This window comes from Carassius gibelio, chromosome A16, assembly GCF_023724105.1.
Source record: "Carassius gibelio isolate Cgi1373 ecotype wild population from Czech Republic chromosome A16, carGib1.2-hapl.c, whole genome shotgun sequence".
NCBI lineage: Eukaryota > Metazoa > Chordata > Actinopteri > Cypriniformes > Cyprinidae > Carassius > Carassius gibelio.
This window is the reverse complement of record NC_068386.1, coordinates 5,790,086-5,812,384: the sequence shown is the minus strand read 5'-3', so window position 1 is coordinate 5,812,384 and position 22,299 is coordinate 5,790,086. Positions and strand designations below refer to the sequence as shown.

Below are 22,299 nucleotides of genomic sequence, written 5' to 3'. Positions count from 1 at the left end.
GCTGGGTCTGGTACAAAAATGACGTAGTCCAATCTCAGCTGTGGGTGTGGTCATTAACTCATTGCTTCAGAGTTGCTGCTCTTCCTTGACAATTTCCAAATCAGACTTCATGATCCATGGCTCACTGGGGATGACCTTACTGGACACGGTTAATGCATTCATAAAAACATTAAGCTCAGATTCTATATTATAAGTATATAAAACAAGTCACTTACAAAACCTCCATGATGTGGCAAGACTTTCCTGACATCTTAACATGCATTATTGCATTTGCCCTCAATGCAGTGCTATGAAAAGATCTATGTACCAACAACATGTCCTACACTGTCCTAAAATCACTTGACATTTCTCAGCAGACAGGTCAGAAGACAGACAAAAAAGTAGACACAAGATTTTATGTATATAACATTTTGTTAACAAAATAAGATTAAGTGTTTCTGTAAATGCAAGTTTTTTTTAATTAGCAAAATTAACAAAACAATTTCCCCAAAGTAAAGAAAAAGCTTTATCAATCTTCTCAATAACAAGTAAAGCGAGGTTTTTAGTCCTAATACCTCCAGATGGTATGGCATCAAAAACAACAGCAAATTATTTTGGGGTATAATTTAATATTAAAAATTAAACAGTTGCCATCTTATTAAACTACTGATTTACACTGGTAAAAAAGATTGGTTTTTATACAGAATATCACTGTTGTTAACAGATAAACACTTTATGAGGGGAAAAGTTGCTTGTATAACAGAGCCCAGGCGAGAAGGACCTGCTTACGAATATTACATAATTTAGACAGTAAGATTTAGACCAATTTAAACAAGGACTAGAACTTTAGAACATTTTTCAACAGTGCTGATTGTAACAGGGACCCAAGAGGCATCTCTAAAAGAAAAGAGCAGTGTCATCTGCTAATTGAGTGATCTTGATTTCCCTTTCTGCAATGAAGGTTCTTTCGAGCAGGTCTCAAAATAGATTTTACGTCACGTTAATGTTTATTATCGAGTTAACAACATGGGAATACAGACATGAAACAATGAAAGCAAGTTCGTGCAAGGCGGCATCTTTTTGATTTTTTTTTTAAATAAGGTTTTTATCTTACCAAGTTATAGGCTATTGGTTATCTACCATTATTTTATATCAATATTTTTTTCTGTTTGAGTTTTACCATTCTGGTTGTTAAATACACTAATAAAATGATATGTTTGCTATTGACTTTTAATGGTACCCATATTCACTCTGATGTGAACACTTACATACAGAAAGGCTGCCGAATCTCAACAGGTTACCAAAATCTGTTACTCATTTTTTCGCACACAATGGCTTTAATGCTCCTCAAATTTACTCGGGTGATATCTAAACTCATCGGTTTATATCGTACAAAGCATACTGTATAAAGTGAACAGCAACAGACATATAACAGGGTCACCAAATCTGACAGCACAGTATTAAAAGCTATTAACCCTCTTAATTTCACCCAGAATGGCTTTATTAAGGTTACCCAAATTCACTGACGTTTAACCTTCTCGGTTTAATATCTTAAAAAGCATTTTTGTCTTATGAGAAAAGATGCAGATACAGGAGTCACTCAAAAGATCAATCAAAAAAGTTTTAATATTCTGATGTCATTACAGTTAATGTCAGCATCGTACTTTGAAGAACGTATGAATGCAGCAATTTCAATACAAGTTCAGAAAAAGTGACTAGTATATTGAATTCAGCTGAATCCATAAATTATTCTGAGGTCTTTTGCCCCACAGACGCAACTCCAAGAAAGGTCAATCAAGAAACCTAGAAGAGAAATAAACACATGAAAATATAAAGGATCTGTAGTTCAGTGACAGCTAAATTCATAATAAATTAAACCGTTATACCTCGGAGAGCCTGGAACAACCTCAAAAGTCAGTCCTCCATTTCTCCCACATTGGGTTAGTTAATGTTCATCTTGATGCCACTCCACTGGTTCATGTTTGGCATTTAAAAACACCTCTTCATCCATCAACATTTGTGTTGATACTGTGCTTTGTACATGCATGTTTTTCTCAAAATCTTCAGGCTGGATTTCATCTTCGGACAGTTCTTCCCTGGTAAAGTCAATCATTTCTAGTGCCCCACTCTTGTTGGATGCTCGGTCGTTAACATCTCCCAAAAGTTCTTCGATCAGCTGAACGCTAGAATGTCCAACATTATCAGTTCTATTTGTGCTCTTGCGTCTCCCAGCATCCTCAACATCCCCATTCTTCTGGTCCTCAACAAGCATTACTTTTCCAGATCCATCACCCGTTTTAAACTTTAACTCTGTAGCAGGAGTTTCCACTGTCCCAGAAATTACCTCTACATCCTCATCCAAATAATTCATGGGCACCTTTTTATTTTTCTCTTTTGCTTCCATTTGTTCTTCAGTATTAGTCACAATCTCCACAGCGTCACCATCTTCTTCCTCTTCATCGATTCCTTCCAAACTCTTGTACTTCATCCTTTCGGTGTCCTCCTGAACTTTGACCCATCCTTCCATACTCTTGATTAAAGATCGTTCATTTTTGTCCAAAATCCAGGGTTTGCTTGTTATGGATTGTCTCAAATGGGGCAAAGAAGCTGTTATGGAAGCAGGAGCAAAACACAGATGTGTGAAAGTGTTTTCAACTGATAATCTTTGATGTTTTCTACGTACAAGTTGATTCAGTTTCACAAGTGGAATCACAACAAGCACAAGCAGATGCATCGGTGTAGAGTTCCTCCCACCTGTTGGTACAGGATAAGAACTAAGAGTCAATGCCGCTTCTCTGCATTGACACCTATGTGTGAATCACAATTTCTCACCTTCTCTTTACGCGGTTATAGGTGCAGGACTTTGCTGTGGCACTTGTAGTGGCTCTGTGAACCGATATTGTGCAATGCAGGTAAAAGTACTGTAAAAATGAGTTAATATAGCATCAACACACACACACTAATTTATGTAATATTTAAACATGCCTACATTTTAGACAGGTGCAGGTTGTAACACGTTTTATATGCTGTAGTTTCTACACATTAAAAACATTTTTTTTTAGCAGTGCCATTTTTGTGGTTTCATATATATATATATATATATATATAATTTTTTTTTTAAAAATGTATATATCTCCCATGTTTCAAGTTTTGTTGTTTACAGTTTGCTGAAAATGCTGTTAAATACTCTGACGTTATGTCATATGGAGAATGGCTTTTTAGTTTAGATAAATATTTTGGAAATTCTTATTTTCAAATCAGTGAATCAATGTCAATTCACAGCAGGATCTATTTATAGGTCAATGTATGTAATATACATGTTTAGCCCCAGGCCATATTTTCAATATTCCATACTAAAAACTTTATATTCCACAAGTCATGTGCAGTCAAGACTGAAAAGTGTCAAAATATGAATAAAGCCATTTCAAACCATACAAATAAATCATACAGAGTTAAAAGTGTGACAACTAGCCCCAGCTTCTCCTCTTGACATTTAAGAATAAAAACATTACCATGCCAGTAACTTGGGGGAGTAAAAAGGCATCAACTGAAAACCTTATAATGTTCGACTGTCTTTGGAAGAACCGTGACAGACTTCCTTGTCTTCTGCTGTCCTCCATACACCTGAAATTGCAGAGTTTTTAGTGCATGTATGCATATACACACACATATATACACACATACATGCATATACATATAAATATACACACACATATATACATACACACACACACGTTCTTTCTACCCTTAAAAAGTGAATATATGTAAAATATACGCAAATAAATATAAGCAATATTTTCAACAAAGAACTTACCCATAGTTAAAAATAACTTCGTGTTGTGGAGTTGATTTTGGGTCACTTGATGCGGTTGCATAGCAGGAGTCAACAAAAATCCTTTCGTCCTCAGATATATAAGCAGCGCTTGCTTCAAAATACACTGGCTCCCCAAGCACAAAACTCCCATTTCCCTCAAGTCTTTCCCAGTGTTCTAGAGTTCACACACGATTCAACAGACCGATGGGCACCAACACCACATGAGGGGGTCAACAAAACAGGAAATTATACAGAAGAGGAGGAAAAGCTTACCATTGCACACAAAAAGACTAAACATGGCCCGGTTTTCAAAAATCTTGTGGAACATGCGCTCCCTCGCCACAGGCAGGAAGCCCATTTTGTAGGAATAATGGTATCTAGAAATAAAAATAAATTAATAAAAAAATTATTTAAAAAAATTTATGTATGATGAGGTGCATTTTATTTCCAAGTCCTGAACCCTCTTCAGATTCATGGTTTACCTATTGTATAGGCACTGGATGTTTAATGTAAGGGGCACAGCTCGGATGACTGTCCCTGGAGGCTCTGTTGGAGTATAGTGGACCATGTTGGAATATATGATCTGGCCTTTCATCATCTGAGGATCATCAAATGTTATATGGTAGGTAAAATCAAGAAACACATTAAAGGTGCATCAAGTCATTTTGTTAATGTTTCAGTGGCTATTATGATTTGTGGATCATCGAGGTGAATGACCACTGTAAAGTCTACTGAATTATATTTAATACACATCTCTACTGCTATTTCTACTGATAACCCTGGTGTACACAATCTACTACATGCCTTCTGTTGTGTGATTCATAATTTATACTTCTTATCAAGTAAAAGGTCTGTGTGTAGAATTCTAAAATCATATCAACTCTTTCTGATAATTCTAAAAATGTCCACATTCAGGTCATGGTACAATTGTCTTTTTGCTGAGAAAGCTTTACTTATTTTTATAAAGTAAATTTAAAATAATCTTTTATATTGTTAGTAATATTTATTAACATTTTATTTGTATATTGTATTGCACTTAATTACACTGCATGTTTTGCCCCTCACAATAAAAACTGCAAAGCTTTGATATAACCGAGACATTGGGAGACGTAGAAGACTGCTATTTAAAGGGGTCATGTGATGCAATTAAAATTGTTCCTTTCATTTTGGAGTGTTGCAAAAAGGTTGCAAAGACTAAAGTCTCAAATCCAAAGAGATATTATTTATAAAAACCGATAACCACACCCTCCTAAAATGGCTCGTTCTAACACGCCCCCACATCTCTATGTCACTATGTGGGAAGATTTGCATAACGCAGCCCAGGTGTACAAGCAAGGAAAAGGCAGCATAACTTTCATTCTCTCCGTTGCCGCTGCTGCCATGTTGTGGAGAAGCTGTGGGTTTTGTTGCGAAAGCGTAGCTACTTTGTCTCCCAAAAGAGGACAAGACTAGAAATCAGTGGTTAAGTTGTATTTCAACAAAGCCTGTAAGTAAATTATTTATATTTAAATAATTATTTTTAAATAATTATATTTAAATAATTTGCCACTGATGATTCAAATAGGAGTTTTGAGCAGTGTAGACTAGGCTTGTTTGTTTCTCCAAACACAAATGCAGACATGGTTTTAGGTTTACGCAGCACGATACACAATGCGTAAAAATAAAAATAAAAAGTCATTATAACCAGTAATAATATCCCCACTGGAAGCAACAAATGCCTCATTTGTAATGGGTTTTATTGGTTTTGTCTCATCTAGTGATCACAAATGAATGTATTTAATCAGATCTTCTTAGTAAGCTGGTCGAACCAGTTGACCAAATCGAACTGAATCGTTTAAAACTGTTCCAGTCTCCAGTACACACCAATCCACAAATTACTTAAGAGGAGAAACAATAAATGTACATTATAAAAAAAAAAAAACTTTTAAAAGTGAAATATTTAACCTTAAACCGAATAAACATTGCATTATAACAAATACACAAAAATCATATGACCCCTTTAAGTAATCTTGCAAGCTGTCAGAATTCCGTTATGAATCAGAATCCGTCAGAATGCCATATAAAATATCAGCAACTGAACAAATTGCATATTTTTGGTCAATTTGGGGTTTTAATTAAAACCAAACTATTTTTCCCTCAAGTGTGAGCCATTTTAAACAGTTTTATGATATTCTTTGCGTCTATTCTAATGGTGGGTTAAAAAAAAAAAAGTAGCTACATATGTATATACAGTTATAATGTATAGTTTACAAATGGTTGGCATGTACATTCAATATTTATCTTCTCTTTTATTTATGCACATTCATAAAGGTTCTAATGGTTTATCTTGCATACTTACCGTTAAAGAGCTATCGCAGTCATTGAGGTCGTAATGAAAATACATGAAGTTCTCGTCTGAGCGAGAGACAGGACACGTTCCCAGATAAAATGAAGACGGTGAACTTTTGAAGCCCATCAGGTTCTTATTCATGCGCACTGAGATCTTACTGTAACCACACCACACCTGCACACCATGACCATTATCCACCGGAGACACTTGGATGCGCTGAGGGTTCTTTTTAGGAATTAGAAGACTAGTCAAACGATTTGGAACGTGTCTTCTCTCGGAGATGGGTCTGAACAGCTCACTGTCAACGAGGGGAACCGGAACATGTCGGAACATTGGGAAAACGCGATATGGTCGCATAACCGGAGGGTTTTCCATAAACTCACTGTCTCCTGTAGCCCTACACAGCCTGACCGCGCCTGGCTTGGGCGCCATGTCATGGACGACACTGCTATATTCTAGATGACCCACGGTCCCGCAAGTGTAAACTCTGGCAATGTGCAGTATGCCAAGAAAGTACAAAAAACTATAAAAATACAAACTTATGCACTCCATGATCAGTATTAAATCGTAAATGTGACTGGAGAATTAAATAACGCGAGACGCGCCCTGCAGCCACTTTGCTGATTGATGACGTGAAGACCACTAATTAGCCTACTCCTTTAGTGACGACGATCAGTTCTCTCGATTGGTTTATTTCCAGGTTAAACTAAAAAATGAAATAAAAGACGTCATCACGTAAAATGCCGCCTAGTTCTATCATTTCAAATAATAATAAAAATAAAAAAAAATCTCAAAACTGTGTAGTTTTACAGATTGTTTATTATAATTTTATAAAATTATAATATTATAAAGTAAGACTTATCGAAAAATGTTTATTGACACATGAATAAAATAATATAAATAAAATATACATGCACCTGCTGTGATTTAGCTCATAAATATATAGCCTAAATATAATTCTGATTTTCATTAGCCTAAACAATACTGAAATTCATATTTTCTATTCTAGTTTATTTAAAACGAGTTCATTTCTTACACGGGTTAATAAAACTCTAATAAAAAAAAAAATGATGTTACATTTTTTTGCCATTTGATTATTAAATTAACTTACTTTTCACCCGGTCCTCGGTACGCTCCTAAAAACCTCACACATCGGTTTTTACAATAGACAATAAAAGAAAAAAGTTTTTTCTCATTACGAATCGGACATTTTTGAAATGTAGTTCATGATTCAGTAGTCCTTGAGTGGAGAACCGCTCGGTCCGAGTCACTGAAATACCGTAGTCGAACTATTCATTAAAAAGATCCGACTCAAATGAAACCCTTATTACGGAATCGAACGTTGTCAATGAGCAGTATGATCTCGAATTCATTGCATGTTTATTAAAATAAAATCAGTTATCGCGTTCTTGCATTAAAGTTTGCAAAAGATTCAACACAAAATGTGTTTTGTAACTTGTTTAGTTAGTAGCATGCACGTTTGAGATCTTCAACAGCAGTGTGGAAACCATTGTTTTGGTAGAAAATAGTTAAGTAGCACTTTTTAACTGACTTAAACTACACGCCAATTTTTTTATCCTTACACAATGATTATTGCACTTGTCTACTTCAAAGAAATGTCTTACAGTAAATCTAATTCCTTCAAGTGCTTCATAAAAGACCAGCAATACACATTTTAAGTGTAAATTCTTACTTGCAGTACAGCAATTAAAAAATGGCATCACAGCCAGCTTGTGACTGTAGGCTGTTATAGCTAAATACATGACCCAAACCAGTAGGAAGTTCTCAATAACATCTCTATTAGTATTCCCTATGGAATGAAAGTAAAATATTCTAGCTGATCTTCTGAATATTACAATTAAAACATATTAAAAACATCCCTTTAGATGCCCCTCCACTTCAACAAGAGTTTGTGTGAGGGTTTTTTCAAGATTTATTGATAGGTGATACTGTCCCCCCGCAACCCTCCATTTCTATATAGATAGATATATTTCCCATACTCTTCAGTGACTGAATAGACAGCAAAATCTGTATTTGTGGTATAAGCAGCTCGGAAACATCTGCATTTTCAATGGTTGTCAATGCTCAGACACGTTTCTGACAGTGCATGGTGAGTGTGACATTTATATGGTGACCAACGTCTGCTAAACAGAACAAGATTGGAGGACCTACAGAGGCAACTCTCTCTTTAATAGAGAAACCAAAACGGATGATATCATAATACTTCAGACATCATGTTCTCATGAAGGATGGTGTTGAAAAAAATGACAACGTAAAGAAGCCAGTGCGGCCAATTACAAGTTTTAACTGGTTATTAAGAACATAAAGGACAGCAGTCATCATTACTGATCTGAGCAGAATAAGGTAGTTTGCAGGTCCTGACGCCTCAAAGGTCGCAGGTTCGAATCCCAGTCATAAGAATTAACCTTGCAAATGACATTTCACCCTAACATTGCTTTAACGTTAACTGGATGATGCGTGGATGCTATGTACACAGATTACAGTGGATGACGATGTCACCAGTTAATTAAATATGTGGTATCGGTCAGTCATACTGAATGAAGCTTGCGTCCAATATGAAGTTCTCACATGATGTTTGAATTGTCATGGATTTCTACACAGTTGCATGAGGCTTGAATTTTAGCTATACATATAATAAACCTTGATCAAACTCCTATAATCCTCTTCCGTTCAATTCCTTCCAGTGGCTGACCAATAAATCGAGGCACTTGTTTAATACCATGTTTCCGTTACATAATATAAATGTCAAGCTTTAACCTGTACCAAGAAAGAAAGCGAACAAAAAACAGCAGAAAACAGATTTTTCTTTTTTCCTTGTTAAATAGTAATAAATACATGAGATGCAGTGGTTTATTTTTCATTTTTCTGAAGCAGGAGGGTTAAAAAGTTCTCATTTTTTTATTTATTTATTTATTTATTTATCTGTCTGTTTTCTTTAGCAGCAATCCGAACATGGTTGAGAGTGGAGATAGCAGCCGAGAGAGAAGTAGTTCACTTTTTTTTGACTTGATGGCAAACAGCACTCACAGAGTGTTGTGAAGGAGGAAGGGGAGGAGGGGGAGAATAAAGATGGGAGAGAAAGCAAAATGAGAGGCAGGAAATGAAGTCAGAGTGGGAGGGGCCGGAGTCAGGAGGGTGTGACAGTGTCCCTTCATAATGAAGTATTCCACCCTCCTGCTAAATCTCACCCCAGACTCTTCCTTCCAACAGAAACATGGGGTAAGTACGAAAATAAAGAGAGAGAGAGAGAGCTACAGCAAGATTTGGCTTAGCATATCCAGAGTTAATACAAATGTGCTAACGCTTCCATAATTTTCTGTCCAAAACAAAGATGGTTAGAAAAAAGAGAAGAGAAAGAGACAGAAACCTAAGTAAGAGAGAGAGGTGAGAGTCTAGTGAGATGGTGGAGAAGGCGGCGGCAGACTATATTTTGAAACGAACAACAGGGAAGCATTTTGGTTTTCCTTCTGGCAAAATGTTTTGATGTTTTTCAAAACTTTCCTGTATCACTTCCTCCTTTATGTGAAGTCGAGTTACGTTCCCCCTCTCCTTGTGAAAGCGGCTCATGGTTCAGCCTCCTCCTCTAGTTGTTACTTGGTGTTTCTCACTGTGTGGCGACTAAAAACAGTTTCTGTCATTTGCTTTATTTCATTCGTAGGATTTGTTTCATAGTTTGAGATATATAAGCCAGTGTGTCAAGCGAGATAAAGACTGGAAACATTAAAAAAAAGTAACAAAAATGTTTGAGTGTGTTTGTCGTGTGTGTGTTTATATGCGTGTGGGTTATGCTCAACTAGAAAAAAGCAACCAAAAACAACAAAATGAAGCCAAGAAAGAAAACAAAAAACCTCAAACCCAGTTCGTTTGTTTGCTTGTTGTTTTCTATGCATAAGTATCATCTGTCTGACCGAAAAACAAAACAAAAAAAACAACGGTATAAATAAAACATTGAATAAATAAACCCCCAAAATACCCACCTCTCAATTTAGATTTCTTTCTAACCCTCTCCCATCTCTCTCCTCGTGTAGTGATTCTTAATAAATAAAAAATGTTTACAATTACGGCAAATCCTCAGAAAAATAAAAACAAAACAAAAAACAAGGTTCTCTCTCGCTGCTGTCGTCTTGACAAAAACATTCAATTTTTTTCAACCCAAACTCTCCTCTCCCCAAAAAACGGCAAATAAAAATCTCTCGCTGCAAACGTGTCCTGAAATCACATAAAATCAAATAATATAAGAATGGTAAAAACAAACGTTCTGAAAACCTTCTGTTGCGACTACTTCGCCCGCCGCCCTTCTCTTTCGATTAAGGAAAAACAAACAGAAAAAAAAGATACAAATAGTTTCAAATCCCTCCCTTGACCTTCTCCCCATGCAAAACCAAAACAACAAAACAAAAAAACTGAAACCGCCTTTCTGATAGTTCACAAGTTTTTCTATGTGATTCTGTTACGTGTGGCCACGCGCGCGCGTGTATGTATGTATGCATGTTGTATGTTTACTATGTGTCGTTTGTGTGTGTGTACGTGTGGCGCTTTTGTCACTGTTATGTTGTCGTTAAAATTTTCGTATGGCTTTTGGAATTTGTTCAAGATTTATCAAGAGTTGGCTGCACTCTGACCACTCCCACTCCCGCTTCCGCACACTGCCATCATGGTGGACTCCTCGGAGTCCGGCCGCCCCCCGGCTCCCCCGACTCCTCTGGGCGGAGGCCCCCCGGTGAGCATCCCCCCCACTCCGACGCTTCCCTGCGGTGGGTTGTTATTGTTGTTGCTGCCGGCGTAGCACGGAGGGATATATCCCAAACCGGAGGCAGCGACCATGCTGTCCTGGGAGGCTGGGGCCTGGGGCAACTGTTGCTGGGAAGCGGAAGGGGGCTGCTGGGGGGCCATGACTGTCCTAGTCCGAAAGGCAGAGAGGCCCAGGTGGAGGTTGGAGGAGCCGTACTGACTGGAGTCCAAGCTCGACGGGGGCGGCTGCATGATGGAAGACTGACCCAGGTGGTGGTGGTGGGTGAGGCTGAGCTCGATGCTGTCCTGCATCTGTGGGGAGGAGATGGGCATCAGCGCCTGGCCCTGCTGGCCCTGCGAGGCTTGGCCCTGGGGCTGGTTCTGCTGCTGCTGCCGGAGCTGTCTGCCATTGCTATGGTGGCTGCCGTAGATGGGGTGGGGATGGTGTGGCTCCATCATGCCCCCTATGTTGCCCAGGAAGTGGCGCGAGTGTTGTGTGGCCGCCGGCTTGTGCAACAGCAGCTGCGGGTACGAGGAGTCACTTCCACTGTTGGACAGCTGACCCATGCTGCTATCCCCTCCTGGCCAGATACGCAACTGCTGTTGAGACGGAGCCTGGAGAGAGAAGAGGTGATCGAAAGGGGATCAACATGAGTCGTTTCAGTATGTTACCGAGAAGCAGTGTGGGATGCTACAACGATCACTTACTTGTGGGCTCTGCATCTCATAGTCGGTGTGAGTGACTGCACTGTTGTAGTACCGGTTGCTGTACCGGTAATTTCGGTTGTCATTGGAAGAACCGCTAGATCCACCTGGATTAGGAGCAAGGACAGAGCTGATGTAAAATGAGTCTTTTTCTTGTTTAACTATCCCCAAGTAACAGGTTTAAGGGATGATCACACTACACTTTTCGTTAAATTGACTTCTATTCATATGCATGCGTATACAAGAGACAGGAAATGCAAGCTCATATGGATTTGTTACAAATTAAAAATCTAAAGATAAAATGTTTGTTAAATGTATTATATATATGGTATATATATGAAGATGATTTTGGGTGAATGATACATTGCCATATTATGACCACTGCAGCGTTTGTAGAAATATTGCATGCTCAAAGTCTAGTGTGACCTCTGCATTACACACACTCACCAGAGCTGGAGATGGAGCTAGTGGTGGAGGTGGAGTGGCTGTGGTCCATGGCAGGGCTGGTGGAGGTGGAGCTGCTGGTGTTCGTGCCCTCATCCGTTGTCTTCTTGAAGAAGTTGTGCTGCAGCGCGTAAAAGGGCGTGATGCGCGTTTTGGGATCGTAGTCCAGCATGCGCAGGATCAGGTCCTTGAACTTCAGGTAGTCACAGGGTGCGTGACCCTGTTCTCCAGCTCGCCTCCCCCCTGGACCTCCCGTCTCCACCCCCAGGATCTCATGCAGTCGCCGCGTGGCAGGTGGTTTATATTCCTGGAGGGACAAATCAACACAGAGGAAGGGAAGAGAATGAGGCACAAATGTGTAGAATTTAGTGCACATCAAATATAATCATTTAAGGACAAAGGGTGATGAACTACCAGTCTAGAAACATTCCATCGGTAATGACCAATTTAATGATTAATATATATAAATCTACTAACATTATTACTGAAATACTATAAAGTCAACATGAAATGGCATTTGCAACCCACTTCTGAGTGAAACAGAATATTTCTTGGTAAAAAGTAGTGTGCAACTTGATTTTCATTTATATGATTTTAATGAAAGATCCATAGGAAAACTGAACGTTAACCAGCATTGGATTATTATTTTAGCTAGAAGCAAGTTGTAACAGTGCCTACAACTGCAGCTTAAAACATTGCTGATATTAGGAAAACAACCATTTTTCCTCTCTGTGCATTAATGGACTGAGCACAAATGTGTATTGCGAATTTGATTTCATATTGACTTTAATAGGAAACTAATCAGCCAAAGAAATCATTTAATGGATAAAGGTGAAGAGGGGGATGTGGGGGTCTTCAAGTGAGATATGTTTGTGATTTTGCGGGAATGATGATGATTGCATAGGAGCTCTCAGTGTCATACAGGGTTCAACAATGAGACTTTTTTTTTTATAACTCCAGTTGAAAGAACTACACACAAGCATACATTTGTGATTGTATTTATTTTACATTCTGCAAAATAAAAGCATAAAAATGTACAACTAACTTACTTTCGTTTTGTTCCTGAAATACTAATATAACCATATTTTGACATTTGAAAAATGTTCCAGATGGTCAGGTAAAGAAACTTAAGGAAAAACAAAACCTTATTGTTGAGCCCTGTCATATTCACAGAACAGACCCTTTGAATCTGACCCAAATTTGTGCAGTTTTACACTGTATCATGGTCCATAAATAGTATAAAAAGGCTGAAATGTACCAACACCTCCACTGTAAAAGAGTTCAAAGCTTTCATAAGTGTTTAAACCTCTTTCTTTACTGTACACAGGGAAGCACAAAATGTGTGCTGGAGCATTTGAGGTGAGTCTCGGGATGAGTTGGCAGTAAGAGCCAGACATTAATCCTGTAAAACAAACTGTATTAGGACCTCATCCAGACTTTTACCCTCCACCTGCTATCACCTTTGCATCTTAATCTGCAGCCACATACGCACATACACACTTTCTACAGTCTTAACCTGATGCTACTTTCACTTATCTTCACCGGAAACAGGGTCATTCTAGCTACAGGCTGCACTCACTTAACCTGTGACCCAATGCGTGTCACTGGCTAGACTGAGAGCTGCTAACTGGTATAGCGCTACCAATGCAACACTGCATCTATACTTTAAATCTTGATATTTAAGGTTCCATTTGAGTTAATGCATTATGAACTGACATCAGTGGACTATTTTTTATTAACATTACCAGATTACGAAATGTTGTGAAAACATTTTTAATTATGAAATTATACTAGCTAATGCTTAAAGACTTACTATTTCTTTTACACTTTCGCTCAATCGTTTGAGTCAGTAAGGCATTTTTTATGTCTTTGAAAGAAGTCTTTTGCTTTTATTTGATCAAAAGTACTGTAAAATCAACAATACTGTGTAATATTATTCCTGTATAGAATAACTGTTTTCTATTTTAATATAGCTCAAAATGTAACTTATTCCTGCAGCCATTACTCCGGTCACACGATCCTTAAGAAATAATTTTAATATACCGATTTGGTGCTCAAGAAATGCTTGTTACATCAATGTAGAAAACAGCTGTGCTGCTTAATATTTTTGTGCAAACAAAAAAACTGCACAATAAAACAGCATTGTTGAAATTGAAATCTTCTGTACTATCACTCTCGCTTTAATGCATTACTGTTTTTTTTCTCCAAAAAACTTCATACTGACCCCAAACTTTAACTGAAAGTGTACTACCAAAAGTATCTGGACAGCTAAACCACATATGTGCTTCAAAACCACTAAGCGATCAAGTCCAGTCATGCTGTGGCACATATTATTTAAGAATGGGTTTTCACATATTTTTGGCCTTTTACATAAAGACTCTTGATCTATAATTTACTTTAAGCACTATTAAAAAAATGCCCGTTCCTAACTGACATCTTATAGACCGAATGAGGATGGTTGTGAAAATGATGTGATGATGGCAATGATGAGGAGAAAGGATGCTGTAGGTTGGGTTTTGATTGACTTTGAGTCAGTGGAGAGAGGAGGAGGTTCACTAGCACACATTAGCATTACTTCAATTTCTTCCCCAACCTTTATTTCCACCCTCCTTCATTTTAGCCCCACTTTTCTCTCTTCCCCTCTCCCTGATGATAAGGTGAGCATCGGTGCGGAGCAGGTGACTGTGACGGTGATGGGGGGGTCGAAGGTTAAGTAGAAGCAGAGTTTTACTCACAGAGGCCGAAGGATAAAGTACCTTCTTAATGTCCTTGTTCTTCTTGACGGTCCACAGGCCGTCAGACAGTTTGTCAAAGTACTTGCGTGCTTTAGGGGCCTGATCCAGCATATGGTTGGGCGGGACCCCCAGCACCTCTACTATTTTATTCATCTGGTCCACCTGAAAAAGATACAGAACAGCTTCAGCACAAGATCCAAATAGACTGTCTTGCAAGCATACGTCTGCTTCATTAACTATTATACATATGACAAATCAATACATCCTGAATAAATGTATTACTTGAAGTGACTATAGGGCATATACACAGGATCTTGTGTTCAGACCAGTGTTATTTTATCATTTATATACTATTAAATTATTTATTAATATTTTGAATTAGCATTTATTTTTATAAAGCTTGAATTTATTTTCGGTTTAGTCATTTTTCCACTTGAACATTTAATTATTATAAAGTTTTTCATCTAATATTTATATTTTATTTCAGTTGAATTACCAAATATAGTCATGATTTTAGTTATTAATAACACCACTGGTTCAGACTGCACTTTTTTATTGATTGTTTTGCATACATGTGCATCAGACAAATGTGTTTGGTTGTCACATCGCTTTTTTTCTGTAATTCTGTAACTGTAATATCCATCTGGTAATGTCTTTTAAATAACTGAATGATATTTAAATGCTGATAAGTCTGGGAGCTAATAAAAACTCGTATCCTGTTTGTATGCCTGTTTAAGTTTACTAAAGTGTGATTCTTACAAGAGGATGAGCGTCAAAGAAAGACGTGCATAAAACGTCACAAAGCTCTGCACAGTCATTGTGTGACTAATCCCCGAGCCGTACCTCATTGGAGCCACTGAAGAGCGGTTCGCCCGTGTGCATCTCCACCAGGATACAGCCCAGGGACCACATGTCTATAGCCAGGTCATATGGCATGCCCAGCAACACCTCAGGAGAACGGTAAAACCGACTCTGGATGTACTGGTAAATCTGAGAGGAAAAGAATACAGTAATGAATAACATGCACAAACAAATGATGCACACGCAGACTGAGCTATCACAGTAACTATTGACTATTTTTCCACTTTTCTCCTTTAGGGGGCGGCAAAATCTACCAGTTAAGAAGGGTGCAGCTCTGCAACTAGGAATCTCAAGTAAAATCCATTTCAGCTTTGGGAAAGTCCTCTAGAATGTGCTTTGAATGCACATCCCAGCAGCTAAGACCACTGTGCTTTTTTCTCTCTTGCAAATGCATTTAACCTTTAAATGTTCACCACAGAATGTCACTTTTGTTGTTCATTTAATGCAAGTTAACTAGTTACTGCTGGGCGTGACCTCACATCAGCCTGGTGTTAACAAACCACGGAGCCTGAGACGCCATCTCACCCTCTGTCCTAGCTGGCAGGAACTGCCAAAGTCCACGATCTTGATGGCACTGCGCTTGGGATTGCAAAGGAGGATGTTCTCGGGCTTGAGGTCGCAGTGGATGATGCTGAGCTCGGGCGTGGCCAGGAAGAGCAGCGCCGTGCACAGCTGCTGAGCGAACTTGCGCGTCAGGTTGAGCGAGACGCCGCGGAAGTTGGTGTTGCGCAGGAGGTCGTACAGGTTGTAAGAGAGAAGCTCGAACACCAGGCACAGGTGGTTACGGAACATGAAGTGCCTCTTTAAGTGGACTGAGGAAACAAAAATGAGAAAGGAAAGATGTATGAGGGTGAGGCTGCTTTGAGGTGTATTACTGAAATCTTGTTTAAAAGGAATGCTTTTGAGCATTTATCGTCTCATGTACTACTTTCAGTCTTGTTTACTTGTTGCTTTTTGGTGGGAGGAAATTCTCTTGCCATTAGGTCAAGACTGAAAGAAGAGTAACAGCTGCTTGTCGTATACTTGTGTCTGGTTTTTACCTATGTAGTACTTCATCTCAGTGTCGTGTTTGTTCATGAGCTCGAGAAGCCGCAGCTCAATCTGGGCTTGGTTCAGGAAGGCTTTCTTGTTCTTGATGATCTTGATGGCCACCCACTCCTGCTCGTGGTGGTCATAGGCTTTCACCACCTACACAAACAGGAGAAAATTAGCACACACATAGGAAAATGTTGTAGTTTTAAAAAAGCAAATGACAGTAAAAACATATTTCACGTATACAATTTAACATTTCAAAAATGCACTAGTTTCTATTCACAGAACTTCAGAATTCTTCACATTCACTATAACAAATCATTATTCTGCCATTTATTAAAGCTTTCTAGTCTTTAGCGTGATTTGATAATTATTTTTAACACATTTTACTACTGACCATTAAAATAATTAAAATAATAATGATACTTAAAAAATTGTATTACAATACTGAATGCTAAAAAGTAACTGATGGCACAGCTGAAACCAAAAAAGGAGATCCAGATCTACTTTTGAATCTACTTAGGTCACTTTTGGGTCAAGTCAGTTTGGAGGCAAAATGCATCACCTGCTATGTTTTTTCACAAACCCTGTCGAACATGAGTGCCGTTGTTTCAGTTTGATTTTATGCTTGTATTCTTTCAGACTTGATATCTAAGCAGCAGCACTGAGTTGTTTGACCGAATCATGCACCCTTACCCAATTCTACACTCATCTTCAAAGTTGTGCTAACCTGTCCGAAGGAGCCCTTGCCAATAAGCGAGTCGATCTCGTAGCGGTCCAGCCACTTCTCCCCGTTCTTCACAATGTAGTCATAATTGTCGTCGTCGTAGCCGTCGTTGTACACCTTGCGCTCTTTTTTGGTGCTAGAGTCTTCGGGGGGAACCTGCTGGGCTCGCCGTTTCTTCTTCGTGTAGTACACCTGGAAAGCAAGCAAAACATTCAATATTTGCACCTCTACTGCTACTACTTCACACTGGAGAGTTTGTATGACTGGTCTTATCGTAAAGTAAATATGAGAAGGCCTGTGCTGGCTCACCTCATTGATGTGCTTGTATGTCTTGATGAGATCGACTGAGAGTTTTCGTAGTGGAGCGCTGGCGGGATCTCGAAAACTCGGGGGAATCCTCCTCTGCAGGATGGTCATATCTGACAGCACCTGGGAAAAAAGTGACACCAAGACAACAATAAGAAAAGGGAGGAGCAACTAAGAAAGCATCAAAACAAAAACTATAAGGCTAAACATACATACATACATATCTCTATACCATGAAAAAATTCAATATCTAAAAATATATAATAATGTTTAAAAATTAAATGAATAAGTATTAATGCAAAATCAAGTACTTCAATAAATAGGCAATGTTAACTAATAAATAGGGCTATTCATTTAATGCATTCATTCATTAATGAGATTAATTATAAATAAAATATTGCGATAAAAAAAAGCAGCAAATGATTTATCTTCCCCATGAACTGTGCAATAAAACTGTAGCAAGGAGTTCTGCAACTTACATGCAATAGGTATGCAATAGTTAATGATGCAAATATGGATGTACACATAGACCAATAATGAAACATTACAGAATATAAGAACCTGTTCTGGATCTCAGGCTGATGCATTAACTCAAGTGCATAATGTAACTGTGGACTGCAGGCCAGTAACAGGCAATGTTATTAAAATAAAACAATATACTGTCTCCTGTAGTCACTTTAATGTCTATGAAACGATTGAATAGTGAAACACAATGATGCCATCTTCATTTGAGGCCTTTTCTCAGCAAGTATTTAAAGTGTATGTAATTGCAATTCATTAATCACCATGTAATTGTTTATTTATTCGACTGCAATTTTGAAACAAAATACGATGAGGGGCGAGTCACAAAAACATATTTTTCATTAATGTGACTGCATCAGGGTTATATTACAGAATTTGATTTCAAGGAAGCATGTTTCTGGTACCTGCTGCTGGTCGGCCATGGAGTGGATGTTACCGAAGGAGGGGTGGCTGTGCTGGCTCGACATGGTTGGCTCAGCGGGGGAGAAGCCCAAGGCGGCAGGCTGGCAGAGGGTAGAGGAGGGGGGCTTGCATCCTGAGCTGCTTCCACCTTCATAGAGAAAAGGGAAAAAAAACGAGAGAGGTTTCAGAAGACACATTGCTAAAGTGCATCACACACGCCAAGCAAATACCGACATGGGTGTGGGGAGAACCACTGCACTGCAGGGGGAAGTAGAAATATGAACACACACACTCTCTCTCTCTCTCTCTTTCACACACACACACACACCATATTGGAAGTCATACTGAAGGCATTTTCAGAGCCTCCAGCTAAGAGATCTTTGAAATCTCCTACAATCGGATGGAATAAGTGATAAGAACGATCAGTTATCCTCTCAAGAAGCTCCAGTTCATTTTGGCTGTAGAAATTACAGCAGCGTTCCTCGGGTCAGCATGACAAGTGTGCGTTGGAGGTGGGAATACACTGCCATACAGCTTCAAAGACCTGAGAATGGTTTCCAAATCAGAATAATTCTTCAGAAAACTTTCTCAGCAGCATGTGTTTTTCCAACAGCTTTGGGTGGATGATATGCAAATGCCAGAAAATCACTGTACTGTTTAATATATGCCAAACTGGAGGAACAAAGAAAAACCTGCCGTATGACATTGCACACCACAATCTCTGTGGATGATGGGAGTGACTGGGAGGCAGGCAGAGCTATCCATGGTCCTGTGCTGCCACTAGTTGGCCAAGAATATGCCTGCTGCTATTGCTTTCAAATACAGGCTGCACATAATGCTGACCTCAAATCACAGGTCAATCATTGTGGAAATATCTCATATATCAATTCAAAATTCTCAAAAAATAATAAACTATAACTTGCATATTACTTTTTTTTCAATGCATTATTTTCATAATAATTAAGCGCAATTTCCCCTGTAATTTGCCCTGAAATTTTTATTTTGTGATGTTATAGATTTTATATTCCCATCACTTACTTTATTAGATTTTATTAGTGTAATACTGTGTTAAGTTTCAAAATGATACATATATATATTAGGAAAATACAATATACTACATAGAATAAAATAACATAAATAATATACACTGTACTATATTAAATCATTTTAAAATTGGGATATTAAATGACAGTATAATGAATATTATATTCAATATTTTGAAAAATATTTCATTTAAATATATACATTTATATAGCAATTTAAGTAACGAGAATGAGAGTCGCGTGAAATGTATTAGATTTTGGGGGAAATGTACTTAATTGTCACATTTCTAATTTCATGACCTAGACATTTTCTAGCCTGATTTTGTGTGATTCACCCTTATAAACTAGTATGGAGCCTCCAACCAAGAAATCTGAGACCTGTGTATATGAACTTAATTTACTAACATGAAACCTTTCACAATGTAGGCCAGATATGTTTTCGGAACTGGTTATGTGTAGAAAAATAAAAATAAAAAAAAGACCAAGGGACTAACAGAGAACTAAACTACAGGCTTATAAAGAATTTATGTTATCCCAAATTTGATAAACTGAAATGTTAACTGCAGGATATGAATTTTGTTTTTTGCAAATAATAATAATCCACTTGCACATTGAACATCCATAATGTATAAAGGAAGTAACGGACATCTCAGGAAAGAGGTGAGAACGTGCTGAGAGTACAGTAATTAAGTAAGACTGCTGAGTGCGGAAGCAGGGATGTGAACGTCTAACGGGGGGATATGAAATGGATGAGATATTCTACAGTGAATGCTTTTATTGCTGCTTTCAGGGACTGACAGGTGAGGAGTAATGGGGGTGAAATTTATCAATGACACATTACAACTTGAAATAGCTGGGCGATCAATGGCCGTAGCTTAAACAAAGTGCAAAACGACACATCTGACTACCATCAATCCCAGAGAGTGACGGCAAGCATTGCTGTTACATGCCCATAGGAGTCCCAGCACCAGCTCACGGACAGCAAACCTGCCTGGATATACATCTATGACTCATCTCCAGCTGGTTTGATCAGACCCTGTTGCAAATGACAAGACAACTCAATCCAAGCCCATTATTATTATTATTTTTTTTTAAATAACTTTTATTGGATTCACTTTTATAGTTTTCAATGGGAAACCATAGCTAGAAAAGCGTGATCTCCTGTGCACCAGGAAACATGTCACACTGTGCCTTTAAATGCTGAAATGAACACATTGAGGACTTCCTGAGTGTGACACCCCCCTTCCGCCGCTCTGATTGGCAGAGGCCCCCTCCCTCTCTCCTTCCCGATTGGCTGCTGGTATCCAAGGGCTGGGCGGCGAGGTCTCTATAAATAAACCTGGTAGCTTGTGCTGTATCAGCAACCCTTCCCTTCCCACAAACCCTTCCCTGCCTGTTACCTCTCTTCCCCCCCCCCCCCCCTCCTCCCCCTCCTCGCTCTCAATCTACACTGATCCAGCTATAGCACTCGCATAAACGCAATCCCCGAAGGGAACGAACATTAATAAAATATAACAGACACATGCTCCTCTATAGACACACGGGTGCCTGGGTAGAATTTATTGTCATGCAAGTGTCACATCGCAGCATTTAAATATATCAGGTGGTGTATGAAGTAATCATCCGCTGCAATTAACCATGCAAAGCCACCCCCCCCCCCAATCCAACTTATTTCACATCCCCACAGCTGACCAAACACAGCTGCCAGCTGCCAATCAAAGTGTCGCCATGGCAACAGACCAGCCTACTCCCTGTCTCTAAGGCACAGGAAGAGGATGGTTGTGTGTGCATGCGAACAGCTGAACAGCCCTCCCCATCACTCCCACCTCACCCTTCCCATGTCCGTATTGACCCCCTATCTTATTCCCTGTTAGGGTAATGGGAGCGCTGGTGCTACTGAGCCAAAGTTGGACACACCATGATTGGCATGAAGGGGAAAAGAGGAGAGGGAGGAAACTTGGGGCATTATCCATAACTTATTTAAAAAAGAAAAGCATGTTAAACAACCACCATGAACAGACTCGAGAGGCTCCGTAATTCCTGTGCATTGTGAAATCAAGTATCCATGCAACTGAAGTTCAGACTTGACCTTAGTATGAAGCAACAAGTTGGTGTTGCTTGAGCACAGAATACCAGAGCGCATGTCGGAAAAAGGACATTGTAGACATACAGTACATAGAGGTGAATAAGGCAAGGATGTGTGCGTCACATCATGCCCACTGTCTAACATGTGCTTGCGTGCCCGCAGATGGCAGGGTTACATTGATGTCAAGCCCCACATTAGAGGACTTCAGGTTTCTGAAGCGAAACAATATTACAGGTAGTTGTAAGCAGGTATGGGACATCTATGCACATGAAAGAATTAAGGTCTATGATCTACTGTCAATAGTGTAGCAATGTGTGATGCACAACTCACTTCTGAAGGAGTGGATGCCGAGTTGCCATATCCTTCATACTGATATTATATTATATTATTACATGATTTCTTGTTTGACTATTAATCAACTTATAGCAAGAGTGAAATGTGTTACCTTATGTCTGCTGTATTTCTTTTCCTCAAGATTAATGTCCACATATTATGTGTGTGTATCCAATCGTAATGATAAGACACTTGCCAGTGCTAGAAAGCCTTGAATTTTAGATAAGTT

The 22,299-nt window shown here is 38.8% G+C and overlaps 2 protein-coding genes across 4 annotated transcripts in view; both read right to left on the bottom strand.

The window, feature by feature from the left end:
• Positions 1-1,587: 1,587 nt before the first annotated feature.
• On the bottom strand, positions 1,588-6,756 carry zp3d.1 (zona pellucida glycoprotein 3d tandem duplicate 1). Its single transcript, XM_052618000.1, has 9 exons — positions 6,132-6,756; positions 4,276-4,391; positions 4,067-4,170; positions 3,794-3,968; positions 3,492-3,603; positions 2,812-2,900; positions 2,663-2,733; positions 1,866-2,586; positions 1,588-1,782 (listed from the first exon to the last, which is right to left on the bottom strand). Exons 1-8 carry the CDS (start codon positions 6,672-6,674, stop codon positions 1,925-1,927), a joined length of 1,872 nt encoding a protein of 623 aa, XP_052473960.1. The 5' UTR covers positions 6,675-6,756; the 3' UTR covers positions 1,588-1,782; positions 1,866-1,924.
• A 1,535-nt stretch (positions 6,757-8,291) lies between these two features.
• dyrk1b (dual-specificity tyrosine-(Y)-phosphorylation regulated kinase 1B) overlaps positions 8,292-22,299 on the bottom strand; it is a 43,248-nt gene continuing 29,240 nt past the window's right edge. For 2 of the 3 annotated variants that reach the window (XM_052617994.1, XM_052617991.1), the window contains exons 2-11: positions 18,611-18,756; positions 17,688-17,807; positions 17,382-17,570; positions 16,660-16,807; positions 16,145-16,431; positions 15,602-15,748; positions 14,759-14,920; positions 12,027-12,330; positions 11,583-11,686; positions 8,292-11,489 (exon numbers count right to left, since the gene is read on the bottom strand). In XM_052617994.1, the coding sequence (XP_052473954.1) occupies positions 10,743-11,489; positions 11,583-11,686; positions 12,027-12,330; positions 14,759-14,920; positions 15,602-15,748; positions 16,145-16,431; positions 16,660-16,807; positions 17,382-17,570; positions 17,688-17,807; positions 18,611-18,673 (2,271 nt within the window). In that variant the 5' untranslated portion in view covers positions 18,674-18,756 and the 3' untranslated portion in view covers positions 8,292-10,742. The remainder of the gene's footprint in view (positions 11,490-11,582; positions 11,687-12,026; positions 12,331-14,758; positions 14,921-15,601; positions 15,749-16,144; positions 16,432-16,659; positions 16,808-17,381; positions 17,571-17,687; positions 17,808-18,610; positions 18,757-22,299) is intronic. The other variant, XM_052617992.1, reaches the window with a different exon arrangement.